We start from the raw sequence: 22,500 nt of genomic DNA, 5'->3' as shown, positions 1-22,500 counted from the left end.
TCTTAACAAAGAACACTTGCGACCTACCTTGATACCAACTCAAGCATTTTGTCTAACGAATTACCAAGACAAAGAGACGCAGACAGGATAGTAAGCATATACGCATTGGGCGAGGCTGGACTCAACACACCGAACATCGAATGGGATGGATTCTTTCTCCAGGCATTGGATTATATTAAGAAGAGTTATAAGACGGCCAGTTGTGAGTGCATTGAACACGATACTGAAGAAGAACTAGGTCACTGGATAAGAATGAGTGCGTATTGAAAATGAACACAGGGAAGAATGAAGCCTCATGGGCCGTCTGTATCTCACGCCACTCTGCTCACTCAAACCCTTTTAACAAGTAACATTTCTAACATCTGCATCATCAATATTTACACTTTCGTACCTTTCAAAATATAGTTATTCATTTTTTATTCTGGAAAATTCCACAAATCAGGGAGTGAGTGTTTAGATAAAAGAGGCTTAGCGGCCCTGAGAGCGGGAGTGAACTGAGACGGGATGGCGCGCCGATAGAGGATCAAAGACTTTGGAAACATTGGTCATTCATACGTCAGGTTCGAACCTTCCCGTTTATAGCGAATAATGGGCATTGTGCTGATGTTTCAGTGTGGAGAAGAAAATTTACTTTGTTTTTTCATTAAAGTGGTGACAAGGATAAGGTCTCCACTGCTGGGGCGAGATCACGAGCATCGAGCCTTGAACGTCACGGAGGAGAAAGGAAATGTTCCTTTCCTCGAGTGACAGCCTCGCCACAGGGCCACAGTCACCTGCTGGCGGCGTCATGGCCACACCAACTCATCGTCGACATCTCTGTTCGATTCCATCCACTGTTTCCTCTGGGTGTTCAAGACTCGGCCCGCTGCCCTCCTCGTCAGGGAGTGGAGAACACCGTAAAAGGTTTGTGCGTGGCGCGGGGGCGGGCTGCCGCCTCCCTCTTTGGAAGCCTTGGAATAGTAACATTTTCATCACTGCAATTTAGTATTGCTGAGCAACACAGTGTTAACATTCCTGGGAGCGTACTTTACCTCAACAAAATTTCATAAATTTATCAATTGCTTTCATGAAAGCTACTGTTATGTGAATACCCATATATATGTTTATATATATGTACTAACAATAAAACAGTAGAACATCCTATCATTCTAAAATATGATTTTGCAATAAATAGTATATACGGACTGATATATTTATATATGTACATTATATATTATTGTGTGATTTGTGTAATGCACTTCAATTGTATTTTCCATTGGGTCTCTAAAACAACAATGACAGACGTCTTCCTCCCTGTTCATTTCTTACTAAAATAAACAGTAAAAAAGTAAAAGCTAACGCATAATAACCTGCGGGAGTGTTGGTCGCCGGCACGGACGAGGACGGGGCCGCCCACCTCTCCGCCCCGCCAGGCCTCGCCGAGCCTCGCCCTCCCACTTACCTCGTATATTTCAGAAACAAACAAAACCTACTCTTCTTTCATTTCGTAATGAAACAGGTTATTGTATTTTGATTCTTCAGTAGTACAGAAGACTGACAATGGGCTGCTGTGGCGGCTGGGCTCTTCTCAACTTTATAATACGACTTTACCAACAGGGAATTTCAACAGGTGGCGCAGGACGCAGCAATCAGGTGGTGGCGAGTGACGCACTGCGGAGCCTCGCCTCTCGGTGGCGTTCGACTTGCGGCGGCACGCACGCAAGGCACGCGAGGCACGCACGGCGAGGAGCAGACACGTCCCGCCGCTGCCACCACCACGCAGACGCCATTGTTAGCCTTCCGTGCATATTAGGGGAATATTTGATGTTCTAACAAAATAGATTAGGTAAAATAATCCTACAAAAGTACAAAAACCTATGTACACGACATGTATGCAAGGTTGTGGTGGCCGGGTCACCTTAGTGCTTTCTTGCTATGATATTCACGAACTCTGTGGAAGGAAAATGCATGTCAGTAACAACAAATGAATGAGAATAAACACTAAAGTATTTACTTATAGAAAAGAAGGAAAGGAAAAAATTCAAGAGAAAATATTAGCTACTAACAAGATTGCTAAAAAATGATGATTTACGAAACGTTTATATTTTCAGTAAAAAGAAAGTGAAGAGGAGATATTAATAAATTAAGAATGCAGCTGTGGCAAACTACTATTAGGTCTGTCGTGAACTAATCCAAGTACACACACATTCAAGGAATTTCTCAAAACTATTCTAAAAATAAAAACTTTATATAAAAATGCATAAAAAAGTGTACAATAAAAGTACACGTTACGAAAAGGGTAAGAGAATGACAGGAGGAAAAGTTAGGTCAGGTCAGGTCATATAAAGTGGCAAGTCATAATGTCCTACCCTCATAATTGACCCTTCCGTCTCCGTTGGGGGCTGCCTCCTTGATCATATCCTCCACCTCCTGCTCGGACATCTTCTCCCCCATACTGGTCATGACGTGGCGTAGCTCCGTCGATGAAAGGTACCCAGAGTTCTTCTTGTCAAACACCCTGCAAGAGGAAGGTTAGGCTGAAGCGTGCAGTGTTTTTGTAGCTCCTTACCGTGTGTTTGCCTATTTGGTTGTGGTACTCTACAGTTTTGAATGATCCTTTTGACTTTTTTTTTAACTGGCATCTCACTGGGACCTTTTATTTTTCTCTTTATTTAACTCTTTTTGTTGTCCGTGGTCAGTGTTTCTCTTACATGAAACGAAAAAGAATAAAATGACTACAAAGAAAAAAAAAAAAAAAAAAAAAAAAAAAAAAAAAAAAAAAAAAAAAAAAAGAAAAACGTAGAATTTCCATTTTATGTTTTTAGTTCCACTGTCTGCTTTTATTCTGTTTGATGTATGGGTAACAAAGAATCATTTCACACACCACTCTGTTATCTAAATAATTTCAGTTGTCAGCATTTCAGTTTGGAAAGGGAAATATCTTGCTGTTTTGTGTGTGTGTGTGTGTGTGTGTGTGTGTGTGTGTAATTCACTGTTTGATCTGCTGCAGTCTCTGACGAGAGAGCCAGACGTTACCCTACGGAACGAGCTCAGAGCTCATTATTTCCGATCTTGGGATAGGTCTGAGACCAGGCACACACCACACACCGGGACAACAAGGTCACAACTCCTCGATTTACATCCCGTACCTACTCACTGCTAGGTGAACAGGGGCTACACGTGAAAGGAGACACCCAAATATCTCCACCCGGCCGGGGAATCGAACCCCGGTCATCTGGCTTGTGAAGTCAGCGCTCTAACCACTGAGCTACCGGGCCGTGTGTGTGTGTGTGTGTGTGTGTGTGTGTGTGTGTGTGTGTGTGTGTGTGTGTGTGTGTGTGTGTGTGTGTGTGTGTGTGTGTGTGTGTGTGTGTTGTTGTTGTTGTTGTCGAGGTAGGTATAATCTTACTTATTCTACCTCTATGTTTATTTTATACATGACCTTTCTTTTTTCTTAATTTTAATTGGATAAAGTCATTCATTAATTATTAGTTCCTTTTTCGTGTTTGCATTACATATCTGGCTAATCACTCTTAACTTTTCATCATTCCCTTTCTATTTTCGCTAGATTACTTCCTACATCCTTCATTCTTCTTGTTAGTATTCCATTCACTTCTGAATATTGATCTATTTACTCAACAGCTTCAATTCAGAACCAATCTGTCTATTTCCTTTGGTTTATCATTTGTGTTTAGTTTTCATTATTACTTTCCTTCCCTCACATATTTGCTTCTCCTCACCTCAAGTCCTCATGCACTGCACTGCAAATATCCCTTGTCCTTCCAGTACTCTGTCAGTCACTCTTACTCATCCCTACAACTTGCAACCCCAATGATAAGCCCTCGTCCTCCTCTATCTCCTATACTGTGCAATCTCCTAAGGGCAGGCGAGGAAAGGAAATTATTTGAACTAGTTTTATGGTGCGTGATGTTTGCTTGATGTAAAATTTATGTTGACAACAGCAAAAAATAAGAAAAAAAGAGACTGGAGTTGCGAGCCGGAGAAGAGGTCATGACACTTTAAAGTGAATGAATTACGAAGGACCAACTCATGCATGACCTTGGTAGATTGAAAAAGTGACCTTGAAAAAGATGCAAGGTGCTCCTCTTCTCCTCCTCCTCCAGCCTCAGCATCACCAACTCCTTCTCTTCTTTCTGCTTTCCCTCCATCACCATCATTACCACCACTACTTCCATCAACTCCTCCTCCATCTGGCTATCGATTCATACTCACTTGAAAGCCTCCTTCAGCTCATCCTCGTTGCCAATGTCCTTCAACTTCTTACTCATCATCTGCAGGAACTCATTGAACTCGATAATCCCGTCCCCGCATGTCTCCACCTCGCCCATCAACTTCCTCAGCTCCGTCTCTGCACAACGAGGGAGAGTCAATGAGTAAGAGGAGCGAGGGCGGTGCGTGAGTGTATGAGATGAGATGGTGTTTGTAGATGTGAGATGTGTGTGTGTGTGTGTGTGTGTGTGTGTGTGTGTGTGTGTGTGTGTGTGTGTGTGTGTGTGTGTGTGTGTGAGAGAGAGAGAGAGAGAGAGAGAGAGAGAGAGAGAGAGAGAGAGAGAGAGAGAGAGAGAGAGAGAGAGAGAGAGAGAGAGAGAGAGAGAGAGAGAGAGAGAGAGAGAGAGAGAGAGAGAGAGAGAGAGAGAGAGAGAGATTGTGTGTGCGAGCTTGATTTTTCATTTTCCTTTCAAGAGACCGACAAACTACAATGAAAAGAAGAAGAATGGAAAGCACAAACATTTCACACACACCTTGACAGCGACATAAAACACACACACACACACACACACACACACACACACAATACGAGTACCGTCGGGAAATCAGCCACATGGAAACTGTTATTCTCAACTTTACACATTACACACAAGTTCATGATTCTTAACACTGGAACTATTAATGAAGGGAAAACACGGTGAGAATGAGGATGAGGATGAGGATTATTTTGAGGGGACATACCGGAGGGTCGCTGGCCGAGGGAGCGCATCACTACTCCAAGCTCTGCAGTGGTGATCATGCCGTCCTCATCCTTATCGAAGAGCATGAAGGCCTCCTTGAACTCAGCCACCAGGTCATCTGTCAAGCCGTACTCAACCTGCAGGAGTGGCACAAGGTGGTGAGTGGAGTGGACGAAGGCGATGAGTGCATGAATAGATACGAGTAGAATGTTCTTTCTGTGGGAGACTTTGAGACTTTATGAGATGGGTTAAAAAATTCTCAACCCACTGTTTCTGTTTTTTCATATATTTTGTTGAGAGGCATTTACTGTTTCTTGTGTTCTTCCTGCTATTCACATGTAAATGAGTTTAAATAAGCGAGCAATAAGCAATCTACAGTGAAACAAAAGATTTGAAGTGTTATCTCAAGGTCATGATATAAATCCATGTTTTGCCTCTACTTTTCCTTGGGTGATCACACAGAAACTTTCCTGTGTGTGTGTGTGTGTGTGTGTGTGTGTGTGTGTGTGTGTGTGTGTGTGTGTGTGTGTGTGTGTGTGTGTGTGTGTGTGTGTGTGTGTGTGTGTGTGTTCTTTCCTCATTATCCACTGACCTTTACCAGCGCGTAGGAAGGAGGTCACCCAAACACACCAACACAAACACACCCTTAAATTAATTCCAATAATCCCTTCACCTGAGTGGGTTTCCATAATGGAGTGGTCTTCTATATTGGCACCGCCGCCCTGGGCTTATGAGGCCGGCACGGTATTTGCGGCATTTGGTGTAAACGCATTATCATATCCGGCACAGCTTTAATTAATCGTTTAAGCAAATTAATAAAGTACGTCAAGAGGAAACATCAGGAACATTTTACCAGAGAGAAAAAAGACAACGCCTTATGTGAGAAAATGCCTGAAAATATATAAACTATACAAGAACAACAATTACATATCTAATTATCAAAGATGAAAACTTCACTAAGATAAACGAGAAACGCCACAATAAAGACAGTGTATGTAGGGAAAGGAGCAGGAACACAACCACCACCACCACCACCACCACCAACAACAACAACAACACAACAACAAACGGAGAAACACTGACGACTCATTAAGCTTAACTTGGCGGACAGGCACCACCTCCCTCCTCACTTCCCGATACACGTGACCAGTAATCGTTTGTGTGGATTAGCTATGCCAGTGATGAGTGCTGGTTGACGGGACACTCATTATGTTTTGACAGATCAGACAATTGAATGGAAGTAGGGCCGTATTATTTTTGCACCGCATCTCCACTACTTTCAAAAGGCTCTACTTGAAGCTGGAGGAGTTTTTGAGAGTGGTTTTACAGTTCTAGTGACAGAGTAGCAAGATTTATATATCATTCAAAAAAGAAAATGCCTTAAACACCCTTGAGAAGCAAAGTAATAATGTCTATGGCCTTTGAAAATGGTCGTGGTGAGAGAGAAAGGGGAGTTAGGATGTCGGAGAGAGCAGGAGGGAATAACAGGAGGGAGCAGAGGTACTTTATTTTCACCAACAAGCAGCGGTGACTTTCCTCAATGAATGTTCTGATCAATTAAAGTACAACTGCTTCCTCCTGCGTTGTTGTTTACTGCTAACTTTGTTTATATTTTCTCCAGCTTCCTCCTCTCTATCTGCATGTTTTTATTTCCTTCTCACCACCCTCTTTCTTTATTTGCAAATCTTTTCCCTTTCCCTGCTCCTCCTACCATCTTCTTTTCTTTCTCTTTCTCTTTTGCTTCTTCCTTTTTCCTTCTCTGTCTTCATCTGTAAGGTTAACTTTTCCCTTCGTTCCCCTCTCCTTCCTCTTTCTACAATCTACACGTCTTGATTGCTCTCTCCTCTACTCCACCCTTAGGTCACCACGCCGCGCAGTCTCGGTTTCACTCACCAGATCTATGGTGACAATGAGGTCGTACTGTTGGTGTTTGAGGCCCTTCTTGCCCTTTTTGCCGCCCTTCACCTGCACCTTGGATGGCGCCTGCTTCACCTGGGTCTTCTGAGCGCTAGGCTTGGCGACCTGCTTATTGTTGTTCTTGGAAGGCGTTCCTCCTTTCTGGACGGCAATCCCCTTCCCTTGCTGACTCTTAGGTACTGCGTCGACGGAGCCACTCTTACTGCGGGCCTGCGGGAGGAAAGACAGCTTAGTATGTGTTGGGAAAGAAGAAAAGGAAAATTACAAGCAGAAATATAGAGAAAAAAGAACATTAATCGAGATACACCCTCTTGAAAAAAAACTAGGTATACTGGATATATACAGACAACAGTGTATGGATTTTGGGCAATACGGGAAACGACAAGGAAAGAAAAAAAGAGAGAGAGAAAAAAAGACCCAAACAATAAGAAAGGTTAGGCCAGGGAAGCGCCATTTCAGAGGCAACACACCCGACCAACAGCTTATCTAAAAAACAAGAGGTAGTGAGGAAGGGAGTGATGGCGTAACAGTATAAATGAAGAAGGGAAGGAGGTGGAAAGGAATGCAGAAGGTACTAGGAAAGGAGATGAGAAACGATATCAATGAAGGAAGGAGAGAGGCAAAGATAAAGGGAGAAGTGAGAGATGGAGGTACTGGAAGAGAGAATGAGTAGTAGTATGAATGACAAGGGAGAGATAGAGAGAGGGAGTGAGTGAGTGAGAGAGGACAGGGAGGAGCTAGGAAAGAGACGAATGAGAAGCAAGATGAATGAAAAAAAGGAGATAGAGAGAGTGAGGAAAGGAAGGAAAGGGGAGATAGATAAATGGACAAAGAAAGAAAGGAATGAGAAAAGCAGTGAAAGATGGGAAGGAAACACACATGAAGAGAAGGGAATAGAAAGGAAGGCGTGATATAATTATGGTAACAAGGTGAAGAGGAGGGAGGAAACAGGTGAAGGTGCTAAAAGAGAGGAGGAAGGGTAGGTAAGTTCTTATTAGGAGAAAGAAAAATGACGACACCTGGAATAGAACGAGTATGCAAATAGTTCAAAGAAGAACCATTGTACATGTGCTAAATATTCTCCTGAGGTTTTGAAGAGCATTGCGTAGATAATATTTCCAAAGAATGAAAAAAATAAGACACTATATAAAAAACACTTTTCATTAAAATATATTCCTCTTCTATTTTTCATTTTAGCATCTATAATCTTAGAAGAAAATCTTCAATCGTAAAAACCTTTTGAATTTTCCTTTTTACAGGTTTTGATCTGGATCTTAAGACTGCATAAGAGAGAGAGAGAGAGAGAGAGAGAGAGAGAGAGAGAGAGAGAGAGAGAGAGAGAGAGAGAGAGAGAGAGAGAGAGAGAGAGAGAGAGAGAGAGAGAGAGAGAGAGAGAGAGAGAGAGAGAGAGAGAGAGAGAGAGAGAGAGAGACGGTGACTTGACGTTTAAGAGAGGTAAGGAGGGAGTGAAGGGAGTCAGTGTGGGAGGGGAAGGAAGGGCAGGCACTCAGACCAGTCACTGGGAGGATGGCACCGGGGCTTTGAAGTGCCACCACCAAAGTCTAGCGCAGGACCAAAGAGGAGAACTCGCACGTTGCCCTCTGGTTCACTTTGGCCGGGGTTAGATACCTTGTGAACAGGTAAGTGTAGGAGCAAAACAGTGAAAAAAGTGAAAAAAGTGAACGTGATGAACTTGAAAATAAAAAGAAAGTGAAGAAGCTAATAAATTGACAAGTAAGTGAAAGTAGGAATGTTGTGAAGAGAAGTTGAATCAGTGAACAAGCAAGCAAAGTATCAGATGAACAAAATTAACCAAACTAAGCAGATAACCAGTCCTTATGGAGAGGAGGAGAAGAAGACGAGAAGGAACACAAAGAAATACAAAGGAAAGAACAGACAGCAATACTCCTACTGAGCCAAACAAGGCTGTCTGTGTGTCTCTGCTACCACTGCATGTGTATTTCAGAGAATCAAATGTTAAAAGGAAAAGTTTGTAATGAAAAGCATGAAAAAATTACCTCCAGTTTCCCTTATCTAAAATTGTGATAATCTAAAAAATGCAAAAAATTCTATAAGGCCTAAATGAAAAGTGTGACCAGAGATTTGTTTGATACATATTAAGGAATCAAATGTAAAATGGAGGAGGAGGAGGAGGAGGAGGAGGAGGAGGAGGAGGAGGAGGAGGAGGAGGAAGATACAGAAGATCAAGACCAATAGTGGGAAAAAACATATAAAGAGATGAGTAGAAGGAAAGAAAAGATGAAGAGGGAAGGATAGATGGAGAAAACAAAGAGGAAAGAGAAGAGATAGAGAGAATGAGGCATAAAACAAGCGACTGCAGTTTCGAGAGTAGTTAACGAGTCTCTCCTCTCCTCTCCTCTCTCTCTCTCTCTCTCTCTCTCTCTCTCTCTCATTTTCCCTACGCGCACATCCTCCCATTTTCTCACATTTCACTCCGCCTTGTTATTTTCCCTCTTCTATACTGCCTTCATTATCTTTCCTCTTCCTGCACCCTTCCTTCCTCTTCTTCCTCTTCTCCTTCTCCTCTTACTCTTATTTCTCTCACTTTATTTGCCTGTCCATGCTTTATAGTTGCAATCACGAGAGAGAGAGAGAGAGAGAGAGAGAGAGAGAGAGAGAGAGAGAGAGAGAGAGAGAGAGAGAGAGAGAGAGAGAGAGAGACTTAAGAGAGGAGCGTCTTGGTGTAATTAAGTGAATTAAAGTTTGCTTAAATGAAGCTGAAGTGACGACCAGTAAAGACCAAAGCCGCCTCCCCATCTCTCTCTCTCTCTCTCTCTGCCAAAAGGAAGGAACGAAGCGAACGAAAGAAAAGCAAGATATATGAGAGAGAGAGAGAGAGAGAGAGAGAGAGAGAGAGAGAGAGAGAGAGAGAGAGAGAGAGAGAGAGAGAGAGAGAGAGAGAGAGAGAGAGAGAGAGAGAGAGAGAGAGAGAGAGAGAGAGAGAGAGAGAGAGAGAGAGAGAATTTAGTAAAAACCCCTGACACTGATGGAAGACCTCCTTTGCACCTGTCTATGGCGCCAACTTTTATTAAGGTAAGCGAAACAAACACGTGTTTTATGCAAATGGCGAAAGACGAAGCAAAAAAAGAAAGAAAAAAAAAAAAAAAAAAGGAAATTCGGTGAAACAATCAGATTCTAAAAAAGCAAAGGAAAGAAAAATATCGACAACTTCTCTGATTTAAATGGTTTGTGTTTATTTTCTATTATTTAAAACTCATAATTTTCGTCTCCCTCCACTATTTTTTTCTGGTCTGGTTCTGCAACAAGTTAATTAGTGAGGGAAGGAGTGGATTGAAGCTACGAGGAAGAAGGGAGGTAAGAAGGAGGAGGAGGAGTAAAGGAGGGAATGTGGGAAAGAAGGAAGGAAGCAAGAACTTAAGGAGTGGAATGAATGAATGAAGGAAAGGAATATGTAAGGAATTAAATAAATGAATGAAGGAAGGAGAAAAAAGCTTATAAATGGATAACCTATTTACTTATTGAATAAATGTATGAATGAAGAAGTGAGAGACAGTAAGACGGAATGAAATAGTTAAAAAAGATGGATGAAAGGAGAGAACGAAAAAGAAGGAAGGGAAACAAAAAGATTACGTCAACGAAGGAAATCAAGAAGAAAGAATAAAAGGAAGGAGGACAGGAAGAAAAGAGAGGAGAGGAGCGGAGGAAAGGTGCAAGTTTTGAAAAATAAGGACAATATATAGCTTTGGAAGGGAGGAAGGAGGGAAGGAGAGGAAAGGAGAGAAATGGTGAAGGGAGAGAAGGAGTATTTGTACACACCAAGAATGCAGACAAAGGAGAGAGAAACAGGAGGAGGGAAAGAAGGAATGTGCTAAATACCAACAAAGGTACATTGGAGGAGGAAGAGGAAGAGGAGGAAGAGGAGGAGGAGGATGAGGAAGAGGAGGAAGAAGAAGGAGAGAATGTACATAGAATGGATATGTGTCCCAAAATAAACTTGGAAATTAATAGAAATAAAGCAAAATAAAGTTGGCGATAATAGTAATAATAATAATAACAACAACAACAACAAGTAACAGCAATAACAACAACAAGTAACTCACAATGCGATGAAATGAACTGAATGAAAATATGAAAGGTCAAAGATACACACACACACACACACACACACACACACACACACACACACACACACACACACACACACTGATGGAAGATTGACTAATTGAAAACGAAAACAAAATACGAAGCAAGTGAACACGAAAGACAAGCAGGTAAGAACAATTACACTAACGAAACCAGGTGAAGCCTCGGGAGACACACTGAGAAGGAGGAGGATGGGGAGGAGGAGGAGGAGAACGAGAAGGAGGAGGAAGATATAGCAATCAGAACTAATGGATCACGTTGCATTTAGAGACAACAGAAAGCGAGCGAGAGCGAGAGCGAGAGAGAGAGAGAGAGAGAGAGAGAGAGAGAGAGAGAGAGAGAGAGAGAGAGAGGAAGCAAAGAGAGAAGAGAACATTGAGAGGGATGAAGGAGAATATGGAAGAAATGAGGGAAAAAATACTTGATTAGAAGGAAGATGGAAGGAGAGAGAGAAGATGGAGGAGACAAGAAGAATGAAAGGAAAGAACGAAGAGAGAGAGAGAGAGAGAGAGAGAGAGAGAGAGAGAGAGAGAGAGAGAGAGAGAGAGAGAGAGAGAGAGAGAGAGAGAGAGTTGCGTTTCCAGATTTACTAGAAACTAATCTAAAGTTTCAAGCTTTTTATTTTTGCCAGGTTAACCAACAATGGAACTCTCTCTCTCTCTCTCTCTCTCTCTCTCTCTCTCTCTCTCTGAAATTTACCTTTCTTTATACAATATTTTGTGTTTATTTTGTGTCATTATCATTCTCCTCAATTCTTTCTATAGTATAGCATATTTTGTTTGTACTATTATCATTTCTTGCTTATATTAACTTTAAAATCACCCCTCTCTCTCTCTCTCTCTCTCTCTCTCTCTCTCTCTCTCTCTCTCTCTCTCTCTCTCTCTCTCTCTCTCTCTAGCAGCTTTCACATGACCTTCTAGCCGCGTTATTCTCTTCCGCATGCGTTCGGATTATCGGCGCTAATTGAGACATGTTTTATCGGACCAATGGAAGTGACTGTGTGTGTGTGTGTGTGTGTGTGTGTGTGTGTGTGTGTGTGTGTGTGTGTGTGTGTGTGTGTGTGTGTGTGTGTGTGCTGCAAACAAATCGCTGCCATTAACCGAGTCATTAGTCGGTAATTGGTGTAGTAAGCGTTAGGCTACAAAAAAACACAGCCACTGAGCCAACCCAAACAGCTCAGTCCTTCCATATTGCTCCCTATGTAAGCACCTCATTAACTTCTATCCCTTGTAAACAGGTATGGCCTCAGTTACGCTCCCTTTTGTATCCTGGTGTGATTTTAAGACACACCTCTGTAAATACTGTAGTGAAATCTTCCAAACACCCTATCCCTTGTAAACTCTTATATATTATTAACAGGTGTGGTCTCAGTTACGCTCCATTTTGCATCCGGGCGAGGCTCTTATATATGCACTCTCTCTGTAAATACTCTAGTGAAATCTCAACACCCTATCCCTTGTAAATTCCTGTCCCTTATAAACAGGTGTGGTTTCAGTTACTCTCCATTTTGTACACTAGTGAGGTCCTTATATATGCACTCTCTGTAAATACTCTAGTGAAATCTCAACACCCTATCATTTGCAAACTCCTATCACGTAAACAGGTGTGTCTTAGTTACGCTCCCATTCTTATACTAGTGAGGTTTTCATACACGCACCTCCTTTGAAAATATTGCATTAAAATCTTTCCAACTCCTTCTTTAGCAAACACCAGCCACATATATCTCTCAGAGGTCTTCTAGTCTATAAAATTCCTATGGTCTTCCACGATGTTAATTTAGTCGGTATTCATCTCCCTGTTACTTTACATTTAATCCGCTTGAGTGGCACGGGTTCTCAGACTCTATCATATGTTATGGCGTGAGTTCATGGCATCGATATATCATCAGGAAATATAATTGTGTAATCTAAATCTTCAAGTGTCTTTTGGTATAGTTTTATCCTCATTAAAATAGCTTAGACCCGTAGAAAAGTGTGTTATTAAGACTATTCTTCTTTCTCCTCCACCTTCTGAATGAGAAATATATGCATACACTTCTCAACACAGACTCACAAGGATCAAGTACAATATTCACAACGCACACAGACGCTTTGTGAACACCACGCCATCACCAGCCATGGCCTCAGTGAAGCGAGAAAAATACTTGTGTTGACAACCTGGGAAGCGGCGCCTCTGATCTATGGATTCAGAACACCAAACTTTCTCTAACAGATGTTCCACTAACGCTGAGAGAGAGAGAGAGAGAGAGAGAGAGAGAGAGAGAGAGAGAGAGAGAGAGAGAGAGAGAGAGAGAGAGAGAGAGAGAGAGAGAGAGAGAGAGATAACGACGCTAGGAAGAAAGAAAAAGATCAATTAAGGTGCTGTGTGTGGGTGTGGGGAGCAGCAGCTGGCGGTCACGCAGTCCAGTCACACACACACGGAGGAACAAACCAATACCCAACACTTCAGATTAAGGAATTGTAACGTAGCACTCGAGAGAAAAACAAAGGTAAATCACTGAAGGAAACCCAACTCCACATAACTGTATAAAAAGATAAAAAGAAAATTATTGAGCGCTACATCAAAGCAACAAAACTCGACACAACACAATAGAATATCCATGTCCTTCACAGAAACATTTTTAGCAACAATCAAGAGGGAATACGATCTTCATTATATTTTATGGTGTCTCTGATATTTAGAAGACAAAAATTATTACTCTAGTTGTTTTATGCAGAAGAATCAAATATTGGGATTGTTTGAGGGGAAGAATATAGAAAGAACCAAACAGATATATTAATTGTGGAAGAAAAAGAGATGACAGAAGAGGAGAATATTAAGGAAAGAAACATCAGTGAAGCACCACTAGATGGAAATAATCTTCTTGAGAACAACCTGAATCTGAAGGAAAAATTTCTAAAAACGTAACACACGAGACTAATAGAAAAAAAAATCACACACACACACACACACACACACACACACACACACACACACACACACACACACACACACACGAACAAAGAGAAGATAAAAAAAAAACCACTCAACAATACACCATTAAAAAAATCACTTCCCAGAAACACTTTAATTCACAAACACACCACCTCACACTTCCTTTCCTTGCTTTTCCTTTGTCTTAAGCAACACATATTTTTACCCCACTAAGTCACAAATCCGCATCCTGTACCTCCCAGTCATCCTGTCATCCCACGCAGCACACAGCGCCACTTTTCCTCTTAAGACAAAGACAACACCACCTGAAGGAACAAGAAAGCCACAAAGGAACAAAACAATTAAACAAAAAGCTTCCCTTGCTGCAGTCTAGACCCATCGAGAAGAAGAGGAGGAGGAAGAAGAGAAAGAAGAGGAAGAGGAGAAGGAAGAGGGGGAGGGCTTTGGTTCAACTAGAGACACACACCACCAACGATGAGTTAGTGCTTCCTTAGCTGTGTTTAGAGGCCGAACTTCAGACATAACTGGAGGGCAAAAGACAGGAGGAGAGGTTTAGAGAGACAAGTTGGCTGGGGGAGACTCAAGTGATAGGCCAGGGTGGAGGCAAGAGTAAAGAGGGACAAAGGTACTATAGGGGCCTTCCTCCATACTAAACTTGTGACATCAACAGATAATACTTAAATGGAGAAGTTGTTTAATTATTTACTTGGTTAATTAGGAGGAGACACGTGGCTTGGACCATTAACTCTCTATGTCTCTCTCTCTCTCTCTCTCTCTCTGAATATACAATTAACATTAATCAAGTGAATAATCTTGACCTTGGGATTTCCATACCATTTTCCCTCACACCAAGAGCAGGTGGAGAGGAAGGGGGGGAAGTGAATGGATGGAAGGAAGAGTGAGAAGGAAGATAGAACGAAAGAGAGAAGAGCTGGAGGATGTTGAAAGAGGAGAAAATGGAGAAAACATGCGTGAATGAAAGGGGGAGACAGGGAGAAAAGACGTCGTGGAGGAGGAGAAGGAGGAGAGAATTGTATAAGGAAAGTGGAGGGAAGGAAGGAAAGGGAAAGGAAGAGCTGGGTGCGAGAGGGAAGGAGGAGGAGGAAGATGAACGAAGAGGAGAGAGGATGAATAACTAGTTCTCATGTTCATTGCCTCCTATTAATCCACTACTGTGTTGCTTGTTTTCCTCGAGCTGCCCCGCCCCTCCTCACTCCCCCACGATCACCATCACTGCAACCACTACTACTACTACCATCACTACTACTAACACTTTAACCATTCACTATCACCACCACCACCGCCACCAACTACTACTACTACTATTACTATGACTGCTAATACTACTACTGCTATGACAACTACTATTACTACTGCTCCCTTATTCCTAGTACTACCATCACCACTACCAACGGTTTACAATCATCATTACTACTATCACCACCACCACCACCTCCACCACCGTTACACTCGATAACTGATGAAGAAAAGCAACTCAGTGACATTCGAAATAATAAACATATAAGAAAATAACATTAAGAATCAATTATTTACTTTGATGGAAAAGAATATTACAGATTTTTTTTCGTTTCGCGAGAAGAAAGAGGGCGAAAAAATTGAGGGAAGAAAGGCAGACATAGATAAGAGAGAAAGATGGAAGGTGCGTCGTGACAGAGAAGGGAACGGATGAGGGAGGGAAGAGAAAAAGAAAATGGAAAGACGAGAGAAAAAATGAATGGGGTAGCAAAAAAGAGAAAGAAAAAATAAAGAACACGAATAAAAGACGAAAAAAAAGTGATAGGAGAGACAAGATTAAACGGAGAAAAGAAAGAAAACAGTTAAAAAGACAAATAAAAAAGAAAATAAATGAGAAAAAGGTGAAGATGAAGACAAGAAAACAAGAAAAACGGGAAAAAAGAAGGAAAAGACAAGGTAAAGTGACGTAAATATATAAAAAAGAAAAACACAATAAAGGAAGAAAAAGAAACGAAAAAAATGAAGACAAGAAAAAGAAAGAAGAGGAAAGAAAACAGAGAAGAAAAAAAAACTGAACAAAAACAAGAAAAATAAGAAAAAATGTAAAATAAATGAAACACAAAAGGAGAAAAAAAAAAGACAAAAAAAGTGAGATAAAAAAAAAAAAAGGGACGATACAAGAAAGAGAGCAGTCTGGTGCCTTTATTTGTGGGCTAAATGAGTGTTTTTGCCCCTTTGTTACTGGTGAAGGTTAGTGGTCCCTGGAGGGAAGTAGAGGACACACCATCTGATGCAGTACCGTCTTCTGGGAACTGTTTTGTGTGGAGACCAACCAGTGTGTCAGTATTGTTGTTGTTGTTGTTGTTGTTGTTTTTGTTGTTGTTATTGGTACTATTATTATTATTATTATTATTGTTGTTGTTGTTGTTGTTGTTGTTGTTGTTGTTGCTGCTGCTGTTGTTGTTGTTATTGTCTTCTTCCTCCTTTTATCTTGTTTCTTCTCTATATACTTTGTTATTCTTTGTCGTCTCATAATTCTTTTTCGTCTGCTTTTTCCTTCTTTCTCTGTTGTTGTTGTTGTTGTTGTTGTTGTTGTTGTTGTTGTTGTTGTTGTTGTCATTCTTCTCCCTTACTCTTATTTTTCATCGTTTTCTCGTTTTCTTTTCTTATTCTTTTCCCTCTCACATTTCCTCTTTTTTCTTCTGTTGAATTGATTTTTCTTTCCTTCTTACTTTCCTGTTGTTGTTGTTGTTGTTGTTGTTGTTGTTGTTGTTTTTCTCCTCCTCCTTTCATCTTATTTCTCTAGTTCATTTCAAAGTCTTTTCTTTCTCATACTTTTCTCTTTTTTTCTTCTTTTGAACTGTCTTTTCAGTCTTTCCTGTTGTTGTTGTTGTTGTTGTTTATTGTTGATGTTTTATTTCTTCTTCCTTCTTTTATCTAGTACTGAATATATTTTTCTAATGCTTTCTTTTCATTTTTCTAATCCCTTTGTCTTTGTTCTTCTCGGAGTCCCCTTTGGTACTAATTCTTTTCTTTCAACTTCTCCTCTTTCATGTAATCCTCTCCTTCCTTACTGATTCTCTCCTTGTCCTCGCAATCATTTTTCCTTCCCTCTCCTCCTTCTCCTTTACAACTTTCATTCTTAGTATTGTTCTTGTTTCTGATCTTTCCCCTTTATTTTTTCTCCGTCCTCACCACCACCACCACCACCACCACCACCACCACCACCATCAACACGCCATCCACCTGCATTATACATCACAAATCCTCTTCTTTTACAACACATCAAGACGCGTCAGCGAATATATAGTTACCATTTTATAGACTCCAATATCACCCTTATTCTTTTTTAATCACCAACGCCATCACCACCACCACCACCATCACCATCACCATCACCATTACTCCCCTCGTTCTCTTAATACACAGGTAGGTCAACAAATAACAAGACTTTATATGTATGGGATGGTATAAAACTGCTATATCGCCATTTCCATGTGCGCTAAAAAGTAGAAGGAAATGAGAGAGTTTATAATAGGGAGAGGAGGATGGGGAGGAAAGGGTACGTGATGTAGAAAGGGAAGGGGTGTTATATAGTTCCTAGATGATGATGGGGGAGAGGAAAGGAGGAAGAGGCAATGGAGAAGAAAAAAGAATCGAGGAATAGAGGATAAAGAGATAGTCTAAAGAGAACTAGGAGAAAAGGAGAATAAAGGTATTATAGCAAAGAAAGAAAGGAAGAAGAGAGGGAAAAGAAGGAAACAAAGGGAAACAGAAACAGAAGGGGAAAGAGAAAGAAAGACGTGAGAAAAGACAAGGAAAGCGAAAGACAGACAACGAATAAAGGAAGGGAAGAAGGAGAAATAGGTAGAAGGGGGAGAAGAAAGAAAAAAGAACAAACGGAGGAAGGAGAAAGAGTAGAAACAGGTAAGAAACAAAGGAAAGAAAAGGATGAAAGAGAGAGAGAGAGAGAGAGAGAGAGAGAGAGAGAGAGAGAGAGAGAGAGAGAGAGAGAGAGAGAGAGAGAGAGAGAGAGAGAGAGAGAGAGAGAGAGAGAGAGAGAGAGAGAGAGAGAGAGAGAGAGAGAGAGAGAGAGAGAGAGAGAGAGAGAGAGAGGCAGGAGGGAAGGGGTGAAAATTGAAGAGGGAAAGGAGGAGACCCAAGAGGACGTGTAAGAGGAGGAGGAAGAGAGAGGAGGAAGAGAGAAAGAGGAGGAGGAGGAGGAGGAGGAGGAGGAGGAGGAGGAGGAGGAGGAGGAGGAGGAGGAGGAGGAGGAGGAGGAGGAGGAGGAAGAAGAAGAGGAGGAAGAAGAGGAGGAGGAGGAGGGACAGGAGATGGTTGCAGCAGGACCTTCGTGTGGATAATGGGGGTGGGGGGGGGTGTCGAGGTGTTGAGAGGCACGAAGACTGGATTCTCTTACTGGTTCATGACGCCGTTGGGGATTATTTGGCGTGCGTGGGCTTAAGTGATGCGATGAAAGCGACTAATGGGTTTTTTGGTGTCAGGGTCTAAGCGTGGCTCTTGAGGGGGTGTTCCTGGGGCGTTAAGAGCTTAGCCAACACGTGGGAGATTTACTTATACTTATTTACTTAATATTCTTGTCGGGTAGCGGGTTCAGGTGTAAGCAAATGGCTAGAAAGTTGATTTCTTGAGCTACTGAATTTCGTGAAGGGTAGATTGTTTAACTTCACGTAAATATGGTTGTAACTTTCTAATTTAGAGTGTTTGTTGTGAGGTGTTGAAGGTTAAACTTAATGTAGAAATGTTTAGGAGTTGCTTTTTTTAAGACCTTTGGATGTTGAGAAGTGTTGCTGGTTAAACTATGCGTAAAAAATATTATAAACAGTTGATTGTTTAAACTTTTCAGTGTTGCGAAAGGTAGTGAGGTAAACTTTACGAAAATGAGTAGAGTGTGTTGATTTTTTAAACTTTAAAGAGCGGTGAAGGTGAAGTGATACGCTGAACTGAAGCAAAGTTCTTTTTTTTTTTATTCATACGGAAACACAAAGGACGTAGAATTTTAAGACTATCAATGGAAACAAGAGGAAACTAAATCGTGAGGTTAATCTCAGCAACACGTATCTCCACAACGTGTCCTGCCTGGCTCATGGTCGCTAATTAAACAGGACTTTCCTCTTTCGGTCTATACCAGGTAACCTCAGTTTTATGGTCTAACTCAGTGCTTTGTGGGAATCTAGTACATGGAAAAAGATAGGTATGAAATCTTTGATACTCTCTCTCTCTCTCTCTCTGGGTAGATGAAAGACAGATGAAGTAATAAGAAGATAGGCATTGTAAATAGAAAGTGTGTGTGTGTGTGTGTGTGTGTGTGTGTGTGTGTGTGTGTGTGTGTGTGTGTGTGTGTGTGTGTGTGTGTGTGTGTGTGTGTGTGTGTGTGTGTGTTCATTAAGAGCATGTAAAAGTCCCCACACAATGGAACGCAATTACTTAACGCGTGCAGGAATACCTTGAAATTAACCACAACTAGGAGAAAAATGTGTAATTAATACGTAAACATATTTCACAAGTTACAGATTCAAACTTTGGTGGTGGTGGTGGTGGTGGTGGAGGGGAAGAGTATAAAAGGGATGGAGGGTGGAGGAAAGGATTACTGGACCGGGTGGAGGGGTGTGGTGTGGGTGTGGTGTGGGTGTGGTGTGGTGTGGTGTGGTGGAGTTGCGTGATAAAGAAGTAATAAAATCAATCATGGGTAGCGTGGTGGTGGTGGTGGTGGTGGTGGTGGTGGTAGTGTTGGTGGTGATGGTGGTGATGGTGGTAATGGTGGCAGTGGTGATAATGATGTGTTTCGTATAATGGTGGTGAGTGTGATGACAGTTATTTTTGCTAGTGATGATTGCTTTTAGTGTATTATTGTTGTTGTTGTTGTTGTTGTTGTTGGTGGTGGTGGTGGTGGTGGTGATTAAGCTGAAAATAGTAATGGTGATGGTGAAGAGGCGGTGGTGGTGACGATGAAATAATGAGTAATGACTGTATTGTTTTTGTGTTGGTGATAGTGGTGATGGTGGTGGTGGTGTCACTGTGGTGATGAAAAGGGGATATAATAATATTGCGAGAGGAAAAGTATTATCTCAAAGCTTACATATAAAGGTAATCTATCTCCATCATTTTCCATCCCTTCACCTGCCTTCATCCTTCCCATCTCCCTTTCCTTCCTCCCCGCCCTCCACCTTCCACCCCTTTACCTCCCTCGTCTCACCTCACACCTGCCTTCCCTTCTTTTCACCTGATCGGGGCAATGACCTGACTACTGAAGATAAACACAAAAAAAGAAAAGGAAAATGATACAGCATAGAAAACTGTAATAATAGAGGGACAGAAAATAAAAGAAAGAAAAATGGCACACTAGTATAAATCAGAGGATAGAAAGCCACTGCGATCATGCAAAGTAATGTGGGATGAAAAGTACGATATGGGAACAGAAAGATGAAACAGTATAGCGAACTACAAATTCTTTCACTTCATCACTGTTCTTTCCATTATAATACACAAAAAGACGCATGGAAATAGTAGAAATAAAAGAAATGGATAGCGTGAGGAATTATATGTATGTAATGGGTTTCTTTACCTTCACCTGGAGAAATAGAATGATAACTCTTGTAGGTATATATAAAAAGACACAGGAAAACAGGAAATGACAGAGAGAGAGAGAGAGAGAGAGAGAGAGAGAGAGAGAGAGAGAGAGAGAGAGAGAGAGAGAGAGAGAGAGAGAGAGAGAGAGAGAGAGAGAGAGAGAGAGAGAGAGAGCGTGGGAAGATTCATAAATATACACCTTTTTTGTTTTTGTTTTAGTTTTAGCTGCAGGAAATTGGGCTGGTTCTGTTTTTCCACTTTTTTTCTTTTCAATTACAGCCTGTGGAGTTGCCAGACGTCGGCACTGTTCGGGAAATTATGCACTTAAGCTGATTGCACACGCACGCACGCACGCACGCACGCACGCATACACCCACCCACCCACGCATCCGCACTCGCATCCACTCACCCACACACCCACCCACCCACACACACGTACACAAACTAAATTTCGAGTTGAACCGATGTGTCACTGCAAATAGGTGACTCTGTTTATGTCATGTTGTGTTAGTGTGTGTGTGTGTGTGTGTGTGTGTGTTTCTGACAGACACATGCATTCTTCCAACATTTCCCTTCCCCCCTTCCCCTCTCTCTCTCTCTGCTATGTGTTTCCATGAAGATACATGTGTCAGATCAATTAGAAAGATGAAAGGAAAACATCCAATACTCATCTAATCACAACATAATGCACGACAATTTATTCAAGGAAGACACCATGATGAAGGACTCGCCTCTCGGAATACAGAACACAATAAAGGTAATGAAAACCTGACCACCAGCACGCAAAGGGGGGGAAATAATAGAAATAATGATAATAGTAACACACGATCACCTCAAAAGACACGAAGGATGAAATGAGGAGATTAAAAAGAAAGAAAAAGAAAAAGAAAGAAATATAAGAAAAAAAAAATGTAGAATTCTAAGAAACTCAAACACACAAGACGAATGAGACGTGGAAATCATACCATTAAAATAAAAAGATGAAAAAATAAATAAAACATGAAAAAAAATACATAACCCTCAATAGCGTGAGATTTTCCAGGAAAGTTAATTAAATGAATGAGATTTAAAGATGCATGAGGAGAGGACATGAAGACAAAGTGTTAAACGAGAGAGAGAGAGAGAGAGAGAGAGAGAGAGAGAGAGAGAGAGAGAGAGAGAGAGAGAGAGAGAGAGAGAGAGAGAGAGAGAGAGAGAGAGAGAGAGAGAGAGAGAGAGAGAGAGAGAGAGAGAGAGAGAGAGAGAGAGAGAGAGAGAGATAATTCACACTAGGGGACCACTGAAGAAAGAGGCGGTCATGGTGAGGGAGTAGGAGGAAGGGTGGCACTTGTACGAAAGAATTGGTGACGAAGAAGGTGCAGAAGAAAGCGGATGTTGACTTAAGGCAATAACTGAATAAGTCACTGTACGAGAGGGCTGCTACACGAAGGGGCGTTGACCGAGAGAGGCGTATAATAAAGTGAGGCGTTGAAAGGGGCAATAAAAGAGGAGTGTATTAATTAGTGAGGAAAACACTGCACAGAAGAAGTAAACGGACATGAGGCAAGAATAAGCTTAACCCTTCAATACCATGCCGCGTTCTCATATTCATTCTGGTTACTATTTCGAGATTTTATACAGCTTCTGAAATTTATGTGGGGATTGAAATAGTGAAGAATCTCGTCATTAATCTTCTGACCTCCATAGACCCTTCCTAATGCAAATAAAATCGTTTAATCATACCCAAAACTCACGGTATAAATGTGCCTCAGTGTAGGGGGTTAACACGAGGGAATACAGAATAAAAGCGAGTTCAGCAAAGACAACTGAACACTAAAAGATTAAATACAAAGAAGGATGAGGCAAAAATAAGTTTAAAAGGAAGGAATAACCAAAAAGGGTTCAGTAAAGACAACTCAAGCTGAAAATATTAAGGAAAATAAGAGTGATATAGAACATAAATGGGAGGACTTCGTTAACCTAGGGTAAAGTACAAGGATAAAGTTGACGGAGAGTGCAAGTAACGAGG

The 22,500-nt window shown here is 41.4% G+C and overlaps 1 protein-coding gene across 5 annotated transcripts in view; it reads right to left on the bottom strand.

The window, feature by feature from the left end:
* Nucleotides 1-199: 199 nt before the first annotated feature.
* Nucleotides 200-22,500, bottom strand: part of LOC123506570 (neo-calmodulin-like) — a 290,436-nt gene continuing 268,135 nt past the window's right edge. For all 5 annotated transcript variants that reach the window (XM_045258777.1, XM_045258780.1, XM_045258781.1 and 2 more), the window contains 5 exons: nucleotides 6,843-7,076; nucleotides 4,951-5,086; nucleotides 4,213-4,348; nucleotides 2,349-2,497; nucleotides 200-1,930 (listed from right to left, as the gene is read on the bottom strand). In XM_045258777.1, the coding sequence (XP_045114712.1) occupies nucleotides 1,899-1,930; nucleotides 2,349-2,497; nucleotides 4,213-4,348; nucleotides 4,951-5,086; nucleotides 6,843-7,076 (687 nt within the window). In that variant the 3' untranslated portion in view covers nucleotides 200-1,898. The remainder of the gene's footprint in view (nucleotides 1,931-2,348; nucleotides 2,498-4,212; nucleotides 4,349-4,950; nucleotides 5,087-6,842; nucleotides 7,077-22,500) is intronic.

This window comes from Portunus trituberculatus, chromosome 20, assembly GCF_017591435.1.
Source record: "Portunus trituberculatus isolate SZX2019 chromosome 20, ASM1759143v1, whole genome shotgun sequence".
NCBI classification, from domain to species: Eukaryota; Metazoa; Arthropoda; class Malacostraca; order Decapoda; family Portunidae; genus Portunus; species Portunus trituberculatus.
Note: the sequence above shows the minus strand (reverse complement) of the source record. Positions and strands in the feature narration are given on the sequence as shown.